This window comes from Littorina saxatilis, linkage group LG3 (assembly GCF_037325665.1).
Source record: "Littorina saxatilis isolate snail1 linkage group LG3, US_GU_Lsax_2.0, whole genome shotgun sequence".
Classification (NCBI taxonomy): domain Eukaryota; kingdom Metazoa; phylum Mollusca; class Gastropoda; order Littorinimorpha; family Littorinidae; genus Littorina; species Littorina saxatilis.
In genome coordinates, this window is record NC_090247.1 from 44357101 (window position 1) to 44379412 (window position 22312).

Below are 22312 nucleotides of genomic sequence, written 5' to 3' on the forward strand. Positions count from 1 at the left end.
CTGTTTATGTATGGACCGCGTACATTGATTTCGATACGGTTGGGTTCTAAAAGTCTCAACAAGTACTATTTTGACGCGATTAGCAGCGAGTGTTTAACTGTTCTAGAAAAACATTATCCTTGAATAGTTTAATTAGATTTGGCGCTGCTTTACGAACTGTGTGGACAATCTTCCGGTGCCACAGCTAGGATTTCTTTGTGCCCTGGGTACGCAGTATTTTTTCTGTTGCAGTGTCCATAAAACAAGCAGACCCAAGTATTTTATCTTATGCAGACTTTTTGTGTTTAGAGCCAACAAAATGGCAACATCAGTATGGAAGAAACCAACGGATACGATGCGTGTTCATCGGTTGAGGAGGAGGTCAACAGTGCCACAAGTTGGTTCGAACAGTTCTGGTCATACCGACATGTCTCCTTCATGTAGACCGACTGTCGAAGTGAATAGAAAGAGGAAAAATCCATTTGGATGCAGTTCGCCCGTCAACAAAAACTCATCGGATGGAGACAAGGAGAATTCACCAGTTTATGGAGCAGATAAGGAAAGTAGGTCTGCTGTTTCTCGCCTTGATATTCTATCTTGCACCGAAAATGAAACAGCAATGCCACAACAGAGTAAACCCACAGTGCAGATTGACGCCAGTCAAAGGCAGTGCTTGTCTCCCCAGAAAAGTAAGGTGAGTGCTGTGCCAGATGAACCAGCACTGCTGCTGTTTGTCAGTTACTGAGTTAGCATACAAATTACAATTGATACATGTTCCAGTTCAGTTCACAATACAATTAATGAATTAGAAGTGTTACCAGGTGTTACTGTTAGTTGTTACAGACTCAAGACTGAGTTTGAGTGTGTTGAAGCTGTTTTCTTTTGCACAAACACCAACAACATATAGTTGAGGCATTAAATGATAATATAGTTGTGCTTTTTAAAAAATTGGATGTACAATTTCCTACAATTTAATGGACATGTATGTTCTTTCATTTTTTTTTAGCAAAACAAAAAACACTACACTTACACAAAAGTAACAGTTACACTTACAGTTAGTAAAAATGTAGTTAAAATACAAGTTACAGATCACTCATTCAGGGAGTGGTGCTGTGCTACTGCTAGTGTGTACTCATTACTATAACTTCTTTATTGCCAGATGTGAACTCTCAGTCTCATTTGATTTCACTCTGCATGGTATTAATTTCCAGAATATCAAACTGGATGCAATCGATTCTCTACCGTCAACGCCAATAGAAGGAACAGATACTGGAACCAGAAGGAGTCTGTCGGAGTCTTTGTTGGAGTCGTCATTTGCTCCACAGAATGCGGAACATATTTCACAATTGTACTCACAGGTGGGTTCTGTTTTGGTAGAATGCGCTGGGACTGCAGCAAATATTTTCCATAGGTCACAAATGAATAAAAAAAATTAAAAAAGTGTTTCCTGTGACAAGAACGACACATTTTGGGTAGGTAGTTACTTCTTGGGTGGGTTTTGTTTTTTGAGGAGAAAGTTTTTATTTTCTTTGTCTGTTTGTCAGACATGGGATTCTTCCGTAAATTTACGGAATTCCGTAAATTTTTAGGCTCCAGGGATCATTCTTGAGATTCGTGCAAATCCGCTGAGAAAATTTTGGGGTATATGTAGGTATATGTATATGTAGGTATATTTGGGGTAATATGTAAGCTGAAATATGCATTTCAGGGCCATTTTTGTGTGTCTAAAACACTAAAAACCTTCAGCTTCTGGGGGCTTTGCCCCCAGACCCCGACCAGGGGCGTTGCCCCTGGACCCTACTGGGGGCCGCAGAAGGCCCCCAGACCCCCACCTTCTTTTTCCTTCATTATCACTTTTTCTGAATCCCATGTCTGGTTTGTAGTTGTGGTTTTTGTTGTTGTTGTGTTTTTTGGTCCAAAGATTATTTACATTGACCAGAAGTTTGTGTGAGTTGTGTTTCCCAGAGCTAGATGTTGGAAAGGAGTAGCTGTTTGCTTATTCATGAGTGTTTTTTGGAGGGGGGGGACAATTGGCTCAGTCAGTCGGGGAAACCTTTTTTTTTTTAAGGCCTAGTAGTAGTAGTACATGCATGAATTAAATTACTCGTCAGAAAAACATTTTGATGAAACTCAAATTAAAGTTGAGTCGCTAAGTCTATCATTAATGTTCACGATAAAACTTCATCGGTTGTAACCTGTGTGTAGTGTCAAAAGGCATGACCAAGTGAACTGACCAGTCTAGTCGTATAGAGGACCAAATGGTTAATAGCACGTAACATTTATGATTTCTTTTTCAGTATGATCATTGTACAAGCCTTTTTACATTTAGTCAAGTTTTGACTAAATGTTTTTTAGTCAAGTTTTGACTAAATGTTTTAACATCGAGGGGGAATCGAGACGAGGGTGTGTGTAGAGCGATTCAGAGTAAACTACTGGACCGATCTTTAGGCCTAAAAAAAAAATAGGTGTGGTTACGGTAACCCGACCTACCCTATTTTTAGGGGCCGACCCTATAACTTTTTATTACATTTGTCAAAAAAAACAACCTCAAAAACCAAGAAAACGAGTGCAGAAAACGCAATGAAAGCGAAAGCGCCTGAGTCGCACACTTATTTCCCTGTCAAGTAGTTTTAATTTGTACACATTAGAAAAAAAAGTTTTAAAAAAAAGTGATTGCCTGCCTACCCTATCTTTTTTGGCTATGTTACCATAACCACACCTTTTTTTTTTTTTTTTTTTTTTTGCCTAATGAAATTTACATGAGAGTTCCTGGGCATGATATCCCCAGACGTTTTTTTCATTTTTTGGATAAATGTCTGATGACGTCATATCCGGCTTTTTGTAAAAGTTGATGCGGCACTGTCACACCCACATTTTTCAATCAAATTGATTGAAATTTTGGCTAAGCAATCTTCGACGAACGCCGGACTTTGGTATTGCATTTCAGCTTGGAGGCTTAAAAATTAATTGATGACTTTGGTCATTAAAAATCTGAAAATTGTAATTAAAATCATTTTTTTATAAAACGATCCAAAATTACGTTCATCTTATTCTTCCTCATTTTCTGATTCCAAAATCATATAAATATGTTATATTCGGATTAAAAACAAGGTCTGAACATTAAAAATATAAAAATTATGATTAAAATTAAATTTTTAAAATCGATTTAAAAACAATTCCATCTTATTCCTTGTCGGTTCCTGATTCCAAAAACATATAGATATGATATGTTTGGATTAAAAACACGCTCAGAAAGTTTAAACGAAGAGAGGTGCAGTAAAGCGTACTATGATTATGAAGCACAGCGCAACCACTAAAGCGCTAAACAGGCTCGCAAATGTCACTGCCTTTTGCACGAGCGGCGGACTACGGTCATTGAGAAAAATGCAGTGCGTTCAGTTTCATTCTGTGAGTTCCACAGCTTGACTAAATGTAGTAATTTCGCCTTACGCGACTTGTTTTTATTTCATCTGTCTGGCAGAAGGGAGAGGTCCTGCCGGTGGATTGGAGCTTAAAGCTGAAGCTGAGGATTATGATGCAGAATGCTTTGATTTCTACAGCCACCCCTACATCCTCTGCCTGTGCTCTGTCTGAATTTGTGCAGAATGTTCCACTGGTAGGCACTACGCTACTTTTCTTCTTTAAGCTACTCTGTGTAGGTGCTAATGGCCAAAGCTCATCCAGCTCGTGTCTGCTGAGCCCAGATGTGTTTTTGTGTGTTTTATCCAGAACAAGTGCTTTAAACTGGCCATTGTTGCCTGCATGCATCTCTGTACACATCTTGCATCGAGTATTGCTATTAGAATCAGCATATTAAATATAAAGTTTGCAGATGTGAAAGAAGTGTTTAAGAAAATAAAAACGAACAATGGTTTTGTTCTCTATGTCTTGTTTTTGTTCCTGTTCAGTTAATGAGAATGGTATTTGTTTAACCGTCGTAATTTTTGTCTGAGAAGTTTCAGTGTTTTTGTGTTGTACTGTGGTGTGTATTTTTCTTTTCTTATTTGGCTTGTGAGTCAACAATTCAATGCACATCTTGTGTTTTGTCATTCAGAATTTTACGAACCTTTATGTTTTTGTATCCTTGCAAGCTACTATACTCTGTTAAGAGTTAGCATCTGTATTATTTCTTTGCGCAGGCAAAAGAAAAAGCATTAATGTCTTCCCTCCAACGATGCTGCAACTACTGGGTCCATCCCAACCTACCTTGGTTTCCAGAATTCCCTCGTCTCCTGCCTGACTCCAAGATCAGGTTAGCTTTGACAGCATCCAAGTTTAGACTTTTGCGCAGTATTGATGTTTAAAAAAACCAAAACAATTAAGACACCTTCCTTCTCATGTATTGTAAAACATCTTGTCGGCCACCACAGATCCATCAAAGCTTTTAAATCGGGTAAGAGGATCCTTCCATTCGGACACAATGCCAAAGATCCACAGCCTGGCTGTTTTATTTACACAGTGACATTATTTTGAAATAATTCAATTAATTTTGTAACCAACACCTTTTTGTCAGTCTGCAGAATTCTTCAAAACAAATTCCCACTCTGCACAGAAAGCAGCCTGGCTCCAGGTGTTTGGTATGTGTCAAAGTGGAAGGATTATCTTACGTAAGGACCCTGGTAGATCTGTAGAGGCTGACAAGGTGATTTGCATGAAAAGATATATACACAAATGCACCAATAAGATAAAAAGATTCAGTTCTGGGCTAGTTATCTTTTTTTGTTTATTCTTCACAAAAGATTGGTTTATACCCTTCATAAACATTTTGCCTCGAACAGAAACGAGGATTTGTTTCTGGATGTTTTTTTGCAATTGTGTGATCATCGTAATTAATATGCAATTTTTAATTTTTTTTCTTTCTTTCTGTGACATGTAGAAAACAAGTGCCATTTGATGTGGGCCTAAACACAGCAATACAGAAATCTCTCTTCAATGACTGGTGAGTAAGTTACTTTTAAATGGAAATTTCTTAAGTATGAATGAGCTTTCAACACAAGCGAAAAGTGTATGAAAAACGTCAAAGCAAGACTCGCTTCTCACATGATTTTTCTTACAAACTTCCTCTTTCTACAGGATTTAAGTTAATGGTTATTTACCACTTTTCTCTCATGATGACAACAGATTTTTGTTCTGTTGATACTGATGTTTGCATGATTAAAACATTGTATGTGTGGATTTGTATTTATGCTGAGGTGTACCCTTTGATATACTAGTAACTATAGATAATAGTGCATATTGTACATTTAGGAGGGGGAGGGGGTCTGACTGACTGGGTGAAATACAAGTTTTCAATGATAGGTTGTTCTTTTCTTTGTTCTACAGGGTGGAGAGCTTCACCTCTCTGTACCAACAGCTGAAGAATGGCTACTGTCCGTATTTCTACGTGTGTTGCCATCAGTTTACCGTGCTGTTTCGGAGTCCCACAGTTGCTGGGCATGCAGGACAAAGTGCCTGCTTAACACCTACCACACGGGGCATTCGGGAAGCACTCAGACGTGAAGGTATGCAATAATCTGAGCCTTGGAATGATAATCCTTAATATTTTGTGTGTGGTTCTCTTTGTTCACATCTGTGTGTGTGTGTGTGTGTGGGGGGGGGTTATGGTGGTAGTGTGGTTCACTTAAATATTGTGTTTTGTTAAGTTTTCTTTTTTGTTTATTACTAAGTGCTCCTAAAAGATCATGCGGTGACAGTTTTTTATGCAAATTTTATATCTCCTGCTCTTCTTGTCATCATTTTACTTCCTTGCTAAGCGGGATGAATACGATCATCCAAGCACTCTAGTAGGATTCTAAATGCATGGGCACACACCTGAACTGCTTCTCTCAATCTATCCTCCCACTTGCCTTTTCATACACACGTACGTGCAAACTCCTAAGAATGGACCAGGAATCAAAGAGACATGTATACATACTTAACTAAAGCTGTTTGGTTTGGCAGGAGTTGATTTCACAATGCCAAACATGAAAACGGAGACACAGAAGGACCTGGACCACAGCAGCGTGAACCATCCATCACCGTCAGGGTCCTCTTCAGGTTCACCACTGGCTGACAACCAGAGGTATGTTGTGTGTGTCTGTCTGTCTGTCTGTCTGTCTATCTGTCTGTGTGCTGCCAGTTAGTTGCATTCTGATGATTAGTATCCGCAAAATGACATGAAAATGGTGACAGTATTTGAACATAAGTTTGAACATTTTTTTTTCTTTTAGGGGTTCGAAATTGAATAGCTTTAGTTTTACCCCTTTTCTGACAGCTTTGTCTGCGAGCTAAAACAGGTGGCTGGTCCACATTGTTGGATGATGATTGTTAATGGCAATGACAAAACCCCGGTTGATGTCCCCAGCCCCCTCCCCTCTGAACTCAGCTGTGTGTTTAATAAATAAAATGTCCTATGTTCTACAGTGATTGTAATGGTCCTTCCTCCCTTGACGCCAATGATGATGACGATGTCGATGAAAGAACAGATGTGACCATGAAGTCGAATGAAGGGGCATCAGTTTGGCTGGAAGACATGGGTCTTGACAGGAAGAATTTCCCCTCTCTGGAGCCAGGCAAAGTGAAAATGTATCCTTTGTCAAAACAGTTCCTTCCAGAGTTTTCATGCTCGTGTTTGTCACTTGTTGTGGATGTTGTTTTTAGTAAAAAAAAAAAAAGCCTCTGAATATCAGTGCCATTTTCTTAGAAGCAAACCAAAAGAAAAAAGTAAACAAACAAACAAAAAAACTGAAAGCATGTTCAAAGCTAAAAGCATCCTTCACAGCTGATGATGACAATTTGAAATATTGAGAAATGGTTTGTTTAATGTTGTGTCCAAAGTTTATAGTTGTCTTCATGGTCAGTTTCAAATGAAGCAAGTGGTTTTTTTGTGCATCTCTCTCTGTAGTGCGTACATTTGCATACATGTATATTTGCCTATTGTTTTTTTGTATTGCACATACACAACAAAGCCCTGGCCATAAAGTTCCTTAACCCAAGACAGACAACGTGAGGGTTATCAGAAGGTGGACGGTCGAGCAGAGTCGCTGGTGCTCTGTCGTAACAGCCAGGCGCAGGCCTTGTTCAACTTCCTCCTCAACTGTCGCAGCTGTATAGCCCTCACAGGGCCCCAGGCAGGCATCCCTCCAACACTTCTTTCACCAACCGCCTTTCATGGGGCCACCCTCAAGAGTAATAAGGTGTGTTGTACTGTCACTTCTTTCACCAACCGCCTTTCATGGCGCCACCCTCAAGAGTAATAAGGTGTGTTGTACTGTCACTTCTTTCACCAACCGCCTTTCATGGCGCCACCCTCAAGAGTAATAAGGTGTGTTGTACTGTCACTTCTTTCACCAACAGCCTTTCATGGCGCCACCCTCAAGAGTAATATGGTGTGTTGTACTGTCACTTCTTTCTCTAACCTCAGCCCTAAGTTACCCCTTTGCAAGGATACATTCTGTCTGTAAGTCTGGTGTCCCTTTGCAAGGATACATTCTGTCTGTAAGTCTGGTGTTTGTGTGTGTGTGTGTGTGTGCCCTAAGTTACCCCTTTGCAAGGATACATTCTGTCTGTAAGTCTGGTGTTTGTGTGTGTGTGTGTGCCCTAAGTTACCCCTTTGCAAGGATACATTCTGTCTGTAAGTCTGGTGTTTGTGTGTGTGTGTGTGCCCTAAGTTACCCCTTTGCAAGGATACATTCTGTCTGTAAGTCTGGTGTTTGTGTGTGTGTGTGTGTGCCCTAAGTTACCCCTTTGCAAGGATACATTCTGTCTGTAAGTCTCCTCGCGCCCCCTAATTGGCGTAGAGGCGCGTCCCCCGGGTGGTGGATGGGGGAGCCTTCTCTACTAACTTCTGAGAGAAGGTCGCATCACTCTCGATGCCGTGAACCTAATTAGGATCTTTTTCTTGTTTCTTCTCTATTTCTGCCTCCCCAAAGTCCTTTTACTTTCCTTTTCTCACCCATAAAATTCTTCACTTTTTACCCTTGTTGAGTGGTTCTTGTATAGAATATAGTCAATGTTTGTAAAGATTTTAGTCAAGCAGTATGTAAGAAATGTTTCGTCCTTTGTACTGGAAACTTGCATTCTCCCAGTAAGGTCATATATTGTACTACGTTGCAAGCCCCTGGAGCAATTTTTTGATTAGTGCTTTTGTGAACAAGAAACACTTAACAAGTGGCTCTATCCCATCTCCCCCCTTTCCCCTATCCCATCTCCCCCCTTTTCCTCGTCGCGATATAACCTTCGTGGTTGAAAACGACGTTAAACACCAAATAAAGAAAGAAAGAAAGTCTGTAAGTCTGGTGTTTGTGTGTGTGTGTGTTTCTCAATGGGAGCTGGTATGAATAGCTGTTATGTGAATACTTTGAATGGCTTTTGTAGTAGTAGTAGTGGTTAGGGACTGGATTGGTATCCATAAGCCTCACGGCTTTTTTCGCGTCCCATCTCATCAAATTTGTTGCAGGTCAATCATATTAACATGCTCAAAGTCGTATTTACTCAATATCAATTATCATACAAATAAAGGGTCAACATTTAGTAGAGTTTGTGTTGATGTCATTGGCAAGTGGACAGTTTAAATGAAAATCAGAATAACACAAATGAGGAGTTTGAGAAAAGCTTATTGAAAGCAAATTCAGTGGCACTTTTCATGTCCTGGTAGAATGTGTATTGATTTGATGATTTGTTTACTTACTTTTTGTTACAGATTCGTCACTCCGAGGCCAGACTGTCTGCAGGGACACAGACAGAAAGCAGCCATGTCATGGAGATCTCTGGTCCCCTGCTGCCACACCACATACTCAACATTTCCTATTTGCTGCAAGAGAATGTCCCTGAGCCTGCTATTCTTTCTGCCATCAATCAAGAACACAGCTCCCCTTTTAACCTGGGAGTGAAACTGCTGGTTGACTCTTCAATGGCAAACAGAACGGAGAGCTCTGTGTCTTCAGAAACAGCACAGAATCCTGGCAAGTGTTCTGAAGATACACCGAGGGAAAAGCTTGTCAGTAACAACCATTTCAAAGCACAGAGCCAGGAGGAGTGTCAAGGTTTTGGCAAAGATAGCCTTGCTGAAATTGAAGGGAAGAGGAGAAGTACAGCAAATGACAAAAACACTTGCAGTGCCGCTGCAAATAGTGGCTCCGATCATCCCCCGGTGTGGTCCAACGGGCTCCATAGCAAGGCAAGATCTCAGCTTTGTGTTGATCCAGGTCTAGAGGAAGGGTCTGTGCTGAGAGAAATCAGGTGTGAACCGGATGGCTTTTTGTGGGTATAGCCATTTCCTGATCCTTGCAGCCCATCAGCAGTCCTTCAGTAGATTTGTGGATGATACCTCCCATCAGAAAATCCTGATTTGAACAGTTATTTCCTGATAGACTTCCTGAATTGCCAAAACCTACAAGAAGGGGAAATACATGTAGCAGGGAAAAAAAACTGAACATGCTGGGAACATCTGAATCCCAAGCTATTTTTTTTTAGATTTGAAAGATTCTCATGTTTCATCCCTGTAGATATTCCCCCAAATCGGCGTATGGATGGGTAAGAAGGGTCATGCAAGTAAAAACTCACTCGTAGAAGAAGATCCCTATAGATGACATCAGTACAGTATTCATGCTTCAGTTTTCATCCCATTCTATTTGTTTGTTTGTTTGTCACTCTTCTCTATCGGGATACTGTCCTTCACAAAGCCTGGAAAAATGATGATGCAATCGCAGTTGTAAAATCAGAAATTGTGGGAAGGAAAAGACCAGCAGCAGCTTAAAGTGTTGGTGTTTAAAATAAAAACAACTGACATTGCGTTTTTTGGGAGGTGGAATGAAAATATCTTTTTTTCAGTCAGTAGCAAGGCTGTTGATTGGCTGTATGTGTTGAAGAGGAAGTTGGTGGTTGTCCTTCTGGTCTGAAGACTTTTTGCATTCTGCAGCTTATTGGTGAACTCAGAGATGGCTCTGCAAGCCTGGCCTGGAGGCACAGTCTTGAACACTGGAAATCTGTTGTGGTAACTACCTGGAAGAGGAAGTTGCTCAACATATAAATGCAGAAATTTGGGATTATTTATGTGTATATATTTCATCATATTTATTATTTATGTGAATATTTTATGATGTTACCTTTAATATATGCGGCTGTGGGTCATGAAATTTCACGTTGAGGAAAAACCAAAAAACCAAGTGAGAAATAATTCTTCAGTGTGTCTTATTACATGTAACAATGATCTGACTGCAATTCAGTACTTCGGTTCAGTATACAGAAAATCAGAAATAATCTTGTTTTAATTGCATTTTTTGTTTTACTTGAGAAATTGTCAAAAGGATGTTTTTCAGTTTTATTTTTTTTATTATTCATACAGTATTACAGTCATATTCTCTTTATAAAAATGAGATATCTCTGTACTTGTTAATGTGAATTTTAACAGTTAATTTGTTGACATTTTATTCACTGATTATATTTCTTTTTTTACATAATAATGTTATGAGTTTTTACATAATAATAATGTTAATAAGTTACTTTGTAAACTTTCAGTTATGTTTAAAGTCTATAGATGATGTTTGTTTTGCCGTAAGTTCTCTTTCCGAAAGTCACCTGTCTGGTGAAGTATACATTGTATTGGTTACTGTGTTAAGTTAAATATCCCAATGGATCAATAGCAAAAATAAACTCTTCAAACCTTGAAAACCTTCATTTGTTTTGTAAGTCTTTTCACAAGCTTGTTCATGTATGACATTGTACCCAGTACAAGGGCGGATCTGGGGGGGGTTACACGGGTTACGTAACCCCACCCCCCCAAAAAAGAGGTAATTTATTGGCTCAGGATGCACCAGATAGCTCTATTTTGCTTCTTTGGATAAAAAAAATTTCCGGGGGAGCATGCCCCCGGACCCCCCTAGAGGCTTAGGCGCCTTCGGCGCCGTCAACTTGTATCTTCGCAGTCATTTTGTAACCCCCCCCCTCCAAAATGAATTGATCCGCCCTTGCAGTTCATACACACTTTGATGTGCTTCACAAATTTTCAACACACACATTTGCAAAACATTGTTTGTCCGTGCGCTTGAAGTAATGGCGGACTGACCTGTTGTTTCTGAACACTTGAGCCGCAAAATAAATGCGCATTGCTGTCCTTCCCCTGTCATTTTCCAGGATGTCACGAGCAGGGTTGCTAGCAGTGACTCGGCAGCACTTGGTACTCCAAAATGAATACTGGCATATTTCTTGATGTAAATCAAGAGAGAAAGTGAACGAGAGAGAGAGGGAGAGAGAGACAGTAAGACAGAGAGGGAAAGAGAGAGAGAGAGGGGCAGACCGAGATGAGAGAGAGAGAGAAAAAAAGAGAGACAGAGACTGACGAAGAGATGCAGACTCAGGGAAAGAGAGACAGAGAGAGACTGAAGGAGAGAGAGAGACTGCTGATAACACGATCATATAGAGATATAATAAAGACCTTCAATGCTTTTATAAGGAAATCTAGCACCTGCTCAGCTACTGAGGGAGGCAGACTAGGTGAGAGAGTGAAACAGAGAGAGAGACTGAAGGAAGGGGAGGGCGAAGAGAGAGAGACTGAAGGAGGGGGGGGGGGGGGCGAAGAGAAAAGAGAGAGAGACTGAAGGAAGGGGAGGGCGAAGAGAAAAGAGAGAGAGAATGAGGTAGAAAGAGAGACTGTTTTTCGAGGGTAACACGAATAAGCATGGATATGCTTTTTTGCATCTTGCCCTTAAGAGGGGATAATCCACAGAGAGAGACTGGGGGGGGGAGAGACTGGGGGAGAGAGAGAATATGAGACTGGGGGGGGGGGGGGGGAGAGAGAGACTGGGGGAGAGAGAGAATATGAGACTGGGGGAGACAGGAGAGAGAGTGACAATGACAATTCTTTATTTTTACATTTAGTCAAGTTTTGACTAAATGTTTTAACGTAGAAGGGGGAATCGAGACGAGGGTCGTGGTGTATGTGTGTGTGTGTCTGTCTGTCTGTCTGTCTGTCTGTGTAGAGCGATTCAGACCAAACTACTGGACTGATCTTTATGAAATTTGACATGAGAGTTCCTGGGAATGATATCCCCGGACGTTTTTTTCTTTTTTTCGATAAATAACTTTGATGACGTCATATCCGGCTTTTTGTAAAAGTTGAGGCGGCACTGTCACACCCTTATTGTTCAATCAAATTGATTGACATTTTGGCCCAGCAATCTTCGACGAAGGCCGGACTTCGATATTGCATTTCAGCTTGGTGGCTTAAAAATTAATTAATGACTTTGGTCATTAAAAATCTGAAAATTGTAAAAAGAAAAAAAATGTTTTTAAAACGATCCAAATTTACGTTTATCTTATTCTTCATCCTTTTCTGATTCCAAAAACATATAAATATGTTATATTCGTATTAAAAACAAGCTCTGAAAATTAAAACATATCAAAATTATTATTAAAATAACATTTCCGAAATCGATTTAAAAACAATTTCATCTTATTCCTTGTGGGTTCCTGATTGCAAAAACATATAGATGTGATATGTTCGGATTAAAAACACGCTCAGAAAGTTAAAAAGAATAGAGATAAAGAAAAGCGTGCTATCCTTCTCAGCGCAACTACTACCCCGCTCTTCTTGTCAATTTCACTGCCTTTGCATCGAGCGGTGGACTGACGATGCTACGAGTATACGCTCTTGCTGTAAAAATGCAGTGAGTTCAGTTTCATTCTGTTAGGTCGACAGCTTGACAAAATGTTGTAATTTCGCCTTACGCGACTTGTTTATTCCTTATTTTTTTAGGGTTACACGAATAAGCATGGATATATTTTATTGCATCTGGCCCTTGCCCTTAAGAGGGGATAATCTAGAGAAAGAGAGAGAGAAACTGAAACTGAACTTTATTACCAAAGGATAGAGGTTTTAGGCAAAGCCTAATCTTACAACCTGTCCCTTATACAAACACTTAATACAGACGCACAGAATATAGATAGTAAGAAGGAAAAAGGTTATAGTTTCTTACAGACGGACACAATGTAAACAGTAACAAGTCGCGTAAGGCGAAATTACTACATTTGAGGGGCGGATCAGTTCATTTTATGAGGGGGGGTTTCCAAAAGTATATTGTGAAGATATGGGTGTGAAGGCGCGAAGCGCCGAGCTGACGGCGCGAAGCGCCTAGCTTGCTAGGGGGGGTCTGGGGGCATATCACCCCCGAAAAATTTTGAAAAAAGGATGCAAAATGGTGCAATCTGATGCATTCTGAGGATGATCATTACCAGTTTCAGGCAGCAGATTTTGTCACTGATTAATACCCCAAAAATTGAAACTCAACCCAAAAAAACACAAAAAGATCGGTCCAGTAGTTTGGTCTGAATCGCTCTACACACACACACGCACAGACAGACACACATACACACACACACACACACACACACACACACACCACGACCCTCGTCTCGAAAAAGAAGAAACGAAAGCTTCATCTTTGGTTTAAACATAAGTTTATTTCAACAAATGTTACAATCATGACATGTACATACAAAAGACACAGGTAACAGCAACAAGCTAGAAGCTTATAGTGGTGTTCCTGCATGGATATTATAACGTAAGGCGGTAACGGCTGAACAATTTGTCTAAATAAACCAAATTGGAAATCCAAAGCATCATCATTATAATCATCCTCATCTCATTAATCATCCAAAATTATCATAACATAATAAACGTTGCATAATCATTATAAAGAAAGACAGTAAGAGGAAGGAAGGAGGGGAAGAAAAGGAATAAAAAGAAGAGGGATGGGTAGGAGTTGTGCAGAAATTAAAGTTGTTGTCCGGCTTGTGGAGCATTGATTCTGGTTTGCCCAAAGCGGCCTGAACGTTCAATGAACGAGTGTACTCTGGAAAAAATGTTCCTGTTCAAATCTAGAGAATACTGTCTGTCTCCATTTAGAAGGTGGGGGAGGTGAATACTGTGGTTAGGGAGGGTATGTATGGTTTCTTGACGTGCTTCGCGATAATTTGGACAATCTAATAGGAAGTGTTTTACGGTTTCGAACGGAAATCCGCAGTCACAAGATGCATCTGTAGCAACGTGTCGTCTCACTAGATCGTTATATTAAGATCACTTATATATAGCCTGAGCTTACAGTGAATTGTTTGTGATATGCGATCTCCAGAATACCAATAACACGGGGGACTTAAATCGTCTTTTGACAAAAAGTGCTTGAGGAACTTACTAAGTTTTATGTAGTCTGGTAAAGAATTCCAGTGTTGTGTTGTTGTGACAGGGTGACCAGTCACCAATTATAGAGTAAAGTTTTGTTATTTTCCAGTCTAGTGTTTGTAGTTCATGTTGCCGATCGCTTTATGTTTTGTGTAATGTCATTTTCTGTCTTAAGTTAAATTTTGATATGCTCAGACACCTGGCGGTCGTAAACTCGCTCAGTCGGCTGTGTCCACTAGGGACCATAGTCTGTTTTTCTTTGACGTTAAGCCGCTCTCGCCGGAGTACCTCGTTATGCAATGTGCCGCCAGCCTGTCTGGGTATCGCTGGACTCGGCGTTTCGTCAAGTAGGTGTGAATTCCTTTCCCCCCTCTGCTTCTTTACCTCTGTAAACTTGTAGGGGTAGTTATTTTTCGATAATGACCTAGCAACCAAACAAATAACGACCCAGCAACAACCTGAATCCTCGATAGTGCAATGGGTTGAGAAGTTGTTCTGTTTCGGTACTACTTTTTGCGACTGAAAAGTTCCGAACGCTCTAATGTACGAAGTATACATCTCTGGAGCAAACAATACAAACATACCGCATTTAAATTAACAACTACAGGCCTGAACACATGAATCTCCATATGAAATCCATGAGTTCGGTTGTTTTCTGAATCTAGATCTGCCGTACTCAAACGTTCATCAAGTAACTCATACCGTTTGTCTAGCGACAAGAGTAGTTCCCCTTCTTTTCACTCAGTTTCTTCGACAACAGACTGCAATCCGACGGTCAGTTTTCAACACTATTTCATTTAATAAACAGATCACACGCAACCAAATGCACACATCTCATCAATTCAAACAACATAAAGCGGTTTCATACACTAAGTTTTCCCAGAAAACTGAACTTCATACAGTTTTTAACGTTGGAACACGGGTGCAAAAGTTCGTCTGCTAGTCCCATTTGACGAAAGAACATTATCCTAAGCGATACCAAAACATATACAGAACACACAATATCTGCCTTTGCCGCCACAGCAGAATAACAGCATATCTGTGTACTTGATTTTAGTCCAAAATAGGAAAACTGACAAGAAGTGTTAACAGAATGGAATGATTTGCACGGAACTATACAACCGCGCATTAATCGATCGCCTGCGCAGGTTGACTGGTTGAGTGAATAGGATTCGATCAAACTTTCGCAAAAAACCTCCTCTTTTCTTTGAATAACCGAAGAAAGGAGGAATAAAGAGGTTACACACCTCGTCTCAGTGACTTATAAAAAATAATGAGTCTCAGTTGACAGTTCGCGGTCATGAAAAAGCTCGCTAAAGCTCGCATTTTTCATGATCCGCTAACTTCGACCATTATTTTTAATAATCACTGAGACTCGGCATGTAACCTCTACGTATTTGACACAGAGAAGCGTGTCAGCTGCGGTTGGAAGATCCCTTACCCCCCCCCCCCCTCCTTCTTCTTGTCTTTAACCAATGGAATGGCTTATTATCTTAGAATGTTGTGTTGCTAATAGTTACTAGGATTTTGATTGGATGTTTGTGACTCTAGCTAAAGTTTGATTATGTATGTACATGCTAGGGTGTGAGAGAGAACAGAGAGAAATCTGAAAGACGCGAGAGAGAGTGGACGTGTGTTGTTGTGAGATCCACTTTTTGATCGTTTTGTGCACAAGTGTTGTACACTGACTTCTGGTATCGTTAAAATAAAAGTCACGTTACTGCAACCCCTGACTTGGCGTCTCTATGTGAATGCTTCCTGCCTGAGCACCCCTACTTCTTATTCGCCACTACTTCACCCCATCACATTGTAGATGGGAGAAATGAGTTTTTGTATAATTCAGTGTTAAACGATGGAACTTTCCTATCTAAAGGTCTGCGCTGGCGATATGGATTATTAGTTGATATTAATGGTGGCAATATCGCAAGTAAGTAGTTTGGCACCTTACGGTGTACAATCTTGTGAAATAATATCAATTTTTGACGTTTACGCCTCTCTTAAAGTGAAATAAAGCCTGACTCGTCGTACAGTTGTTGATGGCTTGTACCGCGGACTGCTCCAACAATGGTCTTCATCTTCAAAGCTTCATCTTTGGCGGGAAGTGATGTCTGAAGAGGTTGATTTTGTGTGTTAGTGTTAGTGTGTGTGTGTGTGTGTGTGTGTGTGTGTGTGTGTGTGTGTGTGTGTGAGAGAGAGAGAGAGAGAGAGAGAGAGAGGGGGCGGGAGTTTTGTGCAATAACGCATCCTTTGAACACTTCTATGACAAATGACCAAAATATCGTTTTTCTAGCTAAGGACCCGCTCCTGCCAAGGGTATAGTACCTAGTAAACGCCCACCCCCCCACTTTTGGGCAAAACTGGCATGGTACATAGGGTGGGTGGGCGTATACAAGGTAGTTAACAGTAATACTGTATCATGTTAACCATCAATTTAAAAAAAAACCTCATTCTCGCCTAAAATTAATTTTTTGAGTCACTTGAGAAAAAGTGACTCTATGTAATCGGTCAGTGTTAGTCTGTCCGGCCGGCCGTCCGTAGACACCACCTTAACGTTGGACTTTTCTCGGAAACTATCAAAGCGATCGGGCTCATATTTTGTTTAGTCGTTACCTCCAATGACCTCTACACTTTAACGATGGTTTCGTTGACCTTTGACCTTTTTCAAGGTCACAGGTCAGCGTCAAAGGAAAAATTAGACATTAAATATCATATTCTTACTCCGAATCACATATAAGCATTGACGCAGTCGAGATGCTAGGTAAACTGAAACGCTATCCCGTCTATAGTCTAAGGGAAGCAACCCAAGCTAAAAAAGTAGCAAGCTTGCTACCCTGGGTTGCCTCCCGTAGCGTGTCACGCCACAGATCTCGTACCCAGTACGAGACACCCTCATTCGACATCTTTCAGCCAGAGAGACAGGTCGTGCTGATTTCGCTCCTAGGCTGTTGTTTGCTGTCTGCTTGACACCCACCGGCCTTGGCTCCCTGTCTGCTCATTGCTGTTTCTAGCGGTGAGATCGTTTCATTTTGTTGTTGTTTGCATTGCCATTCTGCTGAGAATTTTCTCGTCCGCGGACTTGTGAATTTTACTCGGTAGTTTGTTGCTGTGGCCGCCATTTTGGTCGCCATTTTTCGCTTACACGTGGTGTTTTTCGCTGGTTAGTTTGGGTCCGTGCTCGGACTTTTAGCGTTGACCAGTAGCACTATTACCTCCTTGTAACTTGTACTTTGTGCTAGTTTATTCTGCTGAAGTTTTACGTCCTAGAGACTTGTGTATTTTCAGTAGTCTGTTTTTCTTGCGCGACAGCATGTCGGATAGTGAGAAAAAGAGAGCGGCTAAGGCCGAGAGTAAGGGCAAAGGCCCTGGCAAACCTAAGTCCTCGGCTTCTACTTCTTCGGCTAGGAACCCCACGGTTCACGTTTCTGACCCGAAGACTAACTTCGTTTTTTCGGTGCCCATTTCGGCGCCGGAGGAGACTTCGTCTGGCTCGCGGGCGGCGGGCGTTTCTACTACCACGTCCGTTTTGACCCCGGTACCTGTGCCGGAGGCTGGCACTCTTGTGGCTAGCATTTTGTCCTCTTTGCTTCCAGAAATTCGGACGCTCGTGCGTTCAGAGATGGCGCGGACGGACCCTGTTTCCAGCTCTGCCTCCCTCCCGGGGGTGTGCGACCCTCGGTCGTTGGCTTCCTGTGTTCCTGCTGTTTCCGGTTCACCTGTCCAGCCTGCTGGCTTCGGCGTTGGTGCTGGAGGCCGTGAGCAGGGAGGCGTTTCTCTTCTCGGCCGGCGCTCGGTGGCTTCCGCTTGCGGGAGTGCACCTGCGCAGGTCCCTTTTGGGACACGGTCGTCGCAAGGTATGTGCTCGCAGCAGCCGTCCGCGGCAGCTGCACTTCCAGTTCCTGGAAGTAGTGGTTCACTGGACAGCGGACAGACCATGGTCCCTGCCGGTTTGAGCTACGAATTACGTAAGCAGTCGTTCACGGCAGCTTCCCTTCCGGCTCCGGCCGGAAGTAGTGGTTCACTGGAAAGCGGACAGACCATGGTCCCATCCGGTTCGAGCCACGAACTACGTAAGCAGTCGTTTACGGCAGCTTCTCTTCCGGTTCCGGCCGGAAGTGTTGGTTCACTGGTATGCGGACAGACCATGGTCCCTTCCGGTTCGAGCTTTGCCCAGTTTCAGCAGCCGTTTCCGGCAGCTGCCCTTCCTGCCTGGGCGGGAAGTGTGGGTCCAGCTGGTCGTGCACAGTCCTCTGTCACTTCCGGTTCCGGCCTAGGGCTTCCGGGTTGTAGCTGGCAGACTCCACAGCCATGGCATAGCTATGCCGTTGCGTCTGCTCTTCCGGCTCCTCCCGGTTCTTCCGGTTCGGTTCTCGCCGCGTCCGTTGGGATGCCGGCGGATTTCGAATTCGGTCGTTCTCCTGGGCATTCGGGCTTTCTGCCTCTGTTGGATCAGCAGCAGCCACACACTCCGGTGGTGTCTGCTAGCTCCTCCCTTCAGCTGCCTTCGGTTGCTGGCGTTTCTCACCCTCCTCTTAGCCAGGGTGTGAGTTTCGTCGATGACCAACAGGAGGGGCGTTTGGCTTCCGGCCTGTCCTCGCAGCGTCATTTGTCGGGTTCCTTGGGCTATGAGCCATCCCCGTCATGTGGCGTTTCGGACCTTGGGTCTGTGGACGAGGAGCAGCTGCCTTCGGCGGCTCCGGCCAGCTTCAGGGTAGCGCTTGAAGCGGCCGCGGAAGTCACTTCGCGTTATTTCCCGGAAGGGGCTTCGTCTTCGACCACGCCTTCGGCGTCGGGTCCGTCGGCGATGGCAGACTTCCGGTGGGCGAAGGAGGAGGACAGCTACTTCCGGTTTGAAGAATCACCGTCAGTGGCTTTCCAGCTTTCTCGTTTGTTCGCCAAGCCCGCTCCTGCCGGCAGCGGGTTGCCTCCAGCAGCAGTTCCGCTTCTGGTGCCGTATGGCACAGCTCAGGAACATGCTTTGCCTTATCTGGCTGCTGCAACACAGGCAGACTTCTTCGTGCCCTTGGCGGCTCAAAGGAAGTTGCCTTGGCCTAAGGCTTCACGGAACCTTCTTTCGTCCTTTGCTCTGCCGCGTGCGCCGCTTCCGGTCACGCCGGCATTGCTACCTCTTTTGACGAAGCCTTTGAAGAAGGATTCCGTTCTCCCTCTTTCGGAGCAGTCTCTCCTGTCCTCTGAGGAGGTGGGAAGGCAGCTCCTGGAACTCAGTTCCATTTCGGAGACTATCCTGCGGGCTCTTTCACGTGCTCTTACAGAATCTTTGGCTCCCTTTACCTTGAGTAAGGAGCAAGATTCGGAGGACGTATCCACACTCCTCTCCACGCTGGCAAGGGTGAACGAGGAACAAATGAGATTGTCCTCTCTGCAGTACGTACATTTTGTCTCGTGCAGAAGGGACTTGTTTCTCACCCACTCCCAGTTCTCTGAGGAGTCGACGAGAAACACTCTCAGATCGTCGCCCTTGGTGGATGGTGCTCTCTTCGGCAACCTGGCCGCTGATGCCAGGAAGCAGGAGATCGACACCAACAGAGAACAGCAGTTCTCTTCCTTTGCGCTTCAGTCCCTGAAGCAGCCCAAGCAGGCTGCTCCTCAGCAGGCTCAGCACAAACAGGCTAAGACCTCTGCTCAGGCACATCCTGCTTCCCGGAAAAGATCTATTGCCCCTTCCCGCGGGTCGGGCAAGAGATCTTTTTCGAGGAGGGGTAGGGGCTCTTCCAGTGGAAAGCCCCACCCCCAATGAAGCGTTCCCGGCTTCACGCCCCCCCCGCCCTCCACCTTGGTGATGGCGGGGGGCCTTGCTCGGGCACTCCCACATTGGCTGGCCGCCATACGCAGCCGATGGTTAGTGGGTGTTGTGAAGTCGGGATTCCGCTTGCTTTGGCTGGGGGACAGGGCCCCTCTTACCAGGCGTCCTCCAGCCTTCAAGCCCCCCCTTCTCACAGGAGGCAAGGGCCGTCCTCCAGTCGGAGGTTGCCTCACTGATAGAGAAGGGCGCGGTGGAAGCGGTCTCGGACCACAGCTCCCCGGGGTTTTATGGACGGCTTTTCGCGGTCCCCAAAGCTTCGGGAGCTTGGCGTCCTGTCTTGGATCTTTCGTTTCTCAACAAGTTTTTGAGAACGATTCGATTCAAGATGGAGACTCCTGCCTCGGTTCGGGACGCTCTCCGCCCAGGAGACTGGGTGACCTCGATCGACTTGACGGATGCGTACTTCCATATTCTGGTGCATCCCGCCGACCGGAAATGGCTCCGTTTCCGGTGGGCCAGTCAAGTCTACCAGTTCCGTGCACTGCCTTTTGGGCTGTCCCTTGCCCCATGGATCTTTACCATGGTGGTGAGGCAGCTTTGCGCGCTGGTGAGGTCACAGGGAGTGCGGCTGCGAGCATACCTCGACGACTGGCTCATCATGGGCCAGAGCGAGGCTCTCTGCAGGCAGCACACTCTCTTGGTTCTCCGGGAGGCCAGCTTGCTGGGATTCTCGGTCAACCAGACGAAGTCAGAGCTCGTGCCGTCTCAGTCATTCACTTACCTGGGGATGACGTTCAATACGGTCACCTGGACTGTCCAGCCTTCGCAGAAGCGGGTGGACAAGCTCCAGGCTCTCATCCGCTCTACTTCGCTTCTCCTGAGAGCTTCCCTTCGGACTTTGGCCTCCATCCTGGGGCAGATGGAGTCCATGGCCCTGCTGGTTCCACTAGGGAGAGCTCACAAACGCCCGCTTCAGCACGCGCTGAAGCCGTTGGTGGACTCTCCTTGTGTGGATTGGAACACTCTGGTTCCCCTTGGGGATTGGTTCCAGGCTGCAACCCTCCCGTGGCTGGACTCGGGATGGGTATGCAGGGGGGTTCCCATTGTTTCCCCCCCTCCCAACATGGACCTGTTCACAGACGCGTCCTTGCTGGGTTGGGGGGCTCACACGGACCGGCTCACGGCCTCCGGACTGTGGTCTGCGGAACAGAGCACATGGCACATCAACTCGCTAGAGTTGGAGGCCGTGTTCCTTGCTCTGGTCGCGTTCCTCCCTTCCCTGGCAGCCAAGCGTGTGCGTCTGTTCACGGACAATACGACAGTGGCTGCCTACGTGAACAAGCAGGGAGGTTCGCGGTCCCCCACTCTCTCCCGCAGAACGTGCGAGATCCTCTCCTGGTGCTCCCAGCGGGAGATCTCTCTCTCAGCGCGTTACCTGCCAGGGAGCCTCAACACACTGGCGGACGCGCTCAGCCGCTCCGACAGGGTGTTGCAGGCGGAATGGACCATCACGCATGGTGCCCTTCTCCGCCTTTGGGCTGTGGCCCCGAAGCCTGTGGTGGATCTCTTCGCCACCAGATTCTCCAGGCGCCTTCCGGTGTTTGTCTCCCCCTTCCCCGATCCGGAAGCGTGGGGGACCAACGCCTTGGACATCCCCTGGACAGGGCTGGAGGCTTATGCCTTCCCACCCTTCCAGCTGCTCAGCCAAGTCCTCAGGAAGGCGGAATTGGAGAGGCCGTCCCTGCTTCTGGTCACCCCTCTGTGGCCGTCTCAGCCCTGGTTTCCGGACCTTCTGAGACTCGCACACGGCCCTCCAATTCCTCTGGCTCTGGTACCAGGCGAACTCGTTCAGCCTCGCACCGGAGTTCCTCACGGGCACCCGCAGTCTCTCAATCTTCACGCGTGGAGACTGTGAGGTCCGCTCTGAGGCGGTCTGGGGCTTCCGACCGCACTTTGGAGTTGGTGCAGCGCTCGCATAGGGCCTCTACCTCCTCAGTGTATTCGTCGCATTGGCGTGCCTGGGTCACCTGGTGTCAGGCTCATGGGCTGAACCCGGTGGCTCCTCGTACTATGCACGTAGCCAACCACTTAGCGGATTTGTCTTCCCAGGGGGCTTCTTCCTCCTCTTTGAAGGTTCGCAGGTCGGCGATTGCCTCGACTCTTAAACAGATCGGTCATACCATCAATGTTAGTGGAGTTGTCGCTGGGGTTATTAAGGGCGCGTCTTTGCAGGACGTTAAGCGCTCTCCTCTGCCCAAGTGGGATCTTTTCCTTGTCCTCGAGTTCTTGCGCTCGGCGGACTTCGAGCCTCTAGAGGGCTCTAGCCTCGCGAACCTTACTCGTAAGGCTCTGTTTTTGCTACTTCTGGCTTCGGCCCGCAGAGGTAGCGAGATACACGCTCTTTCAGGCAGTCCGCA

General features: G+C 44.8%; 1 protein-coding gene across 1 annotated transcript; it reads left to right on the forward strand.

Annotated features, from left to right (window-relative positions):
• The first annotated feature begins 82 nt into the window (after window positions 1-82).
• LOC138962468 (protein downstream neighbor of Son-like) lies at window positions 83-10633 on the forward strand. Its single transcript, XM_070334295.1, has 10 exons — window positions 83-673; window positions 1191-1337; window positions 3461-3595; window positions 4119-4231; window positions 4856-4918; window positions 5302-5480; window positions 5920-6040; window positions 6382-6543; window positions 6959-7154; window positions 8660-10633. The coding sequence occupies exons 1-10, from the start codon at window positions 299-301 to the stop codon at window positions 9227-9229; spliced, it is 2061 nt and encodes a 686-aa protein (XP_070190396.1). The 5' UTR covers window positions 83-298; the 3' UTR covers window positions 9230-10633.
• The last annotated feature ends 11679 nt before the right edge of the window (window positions 10634-22312 follow it).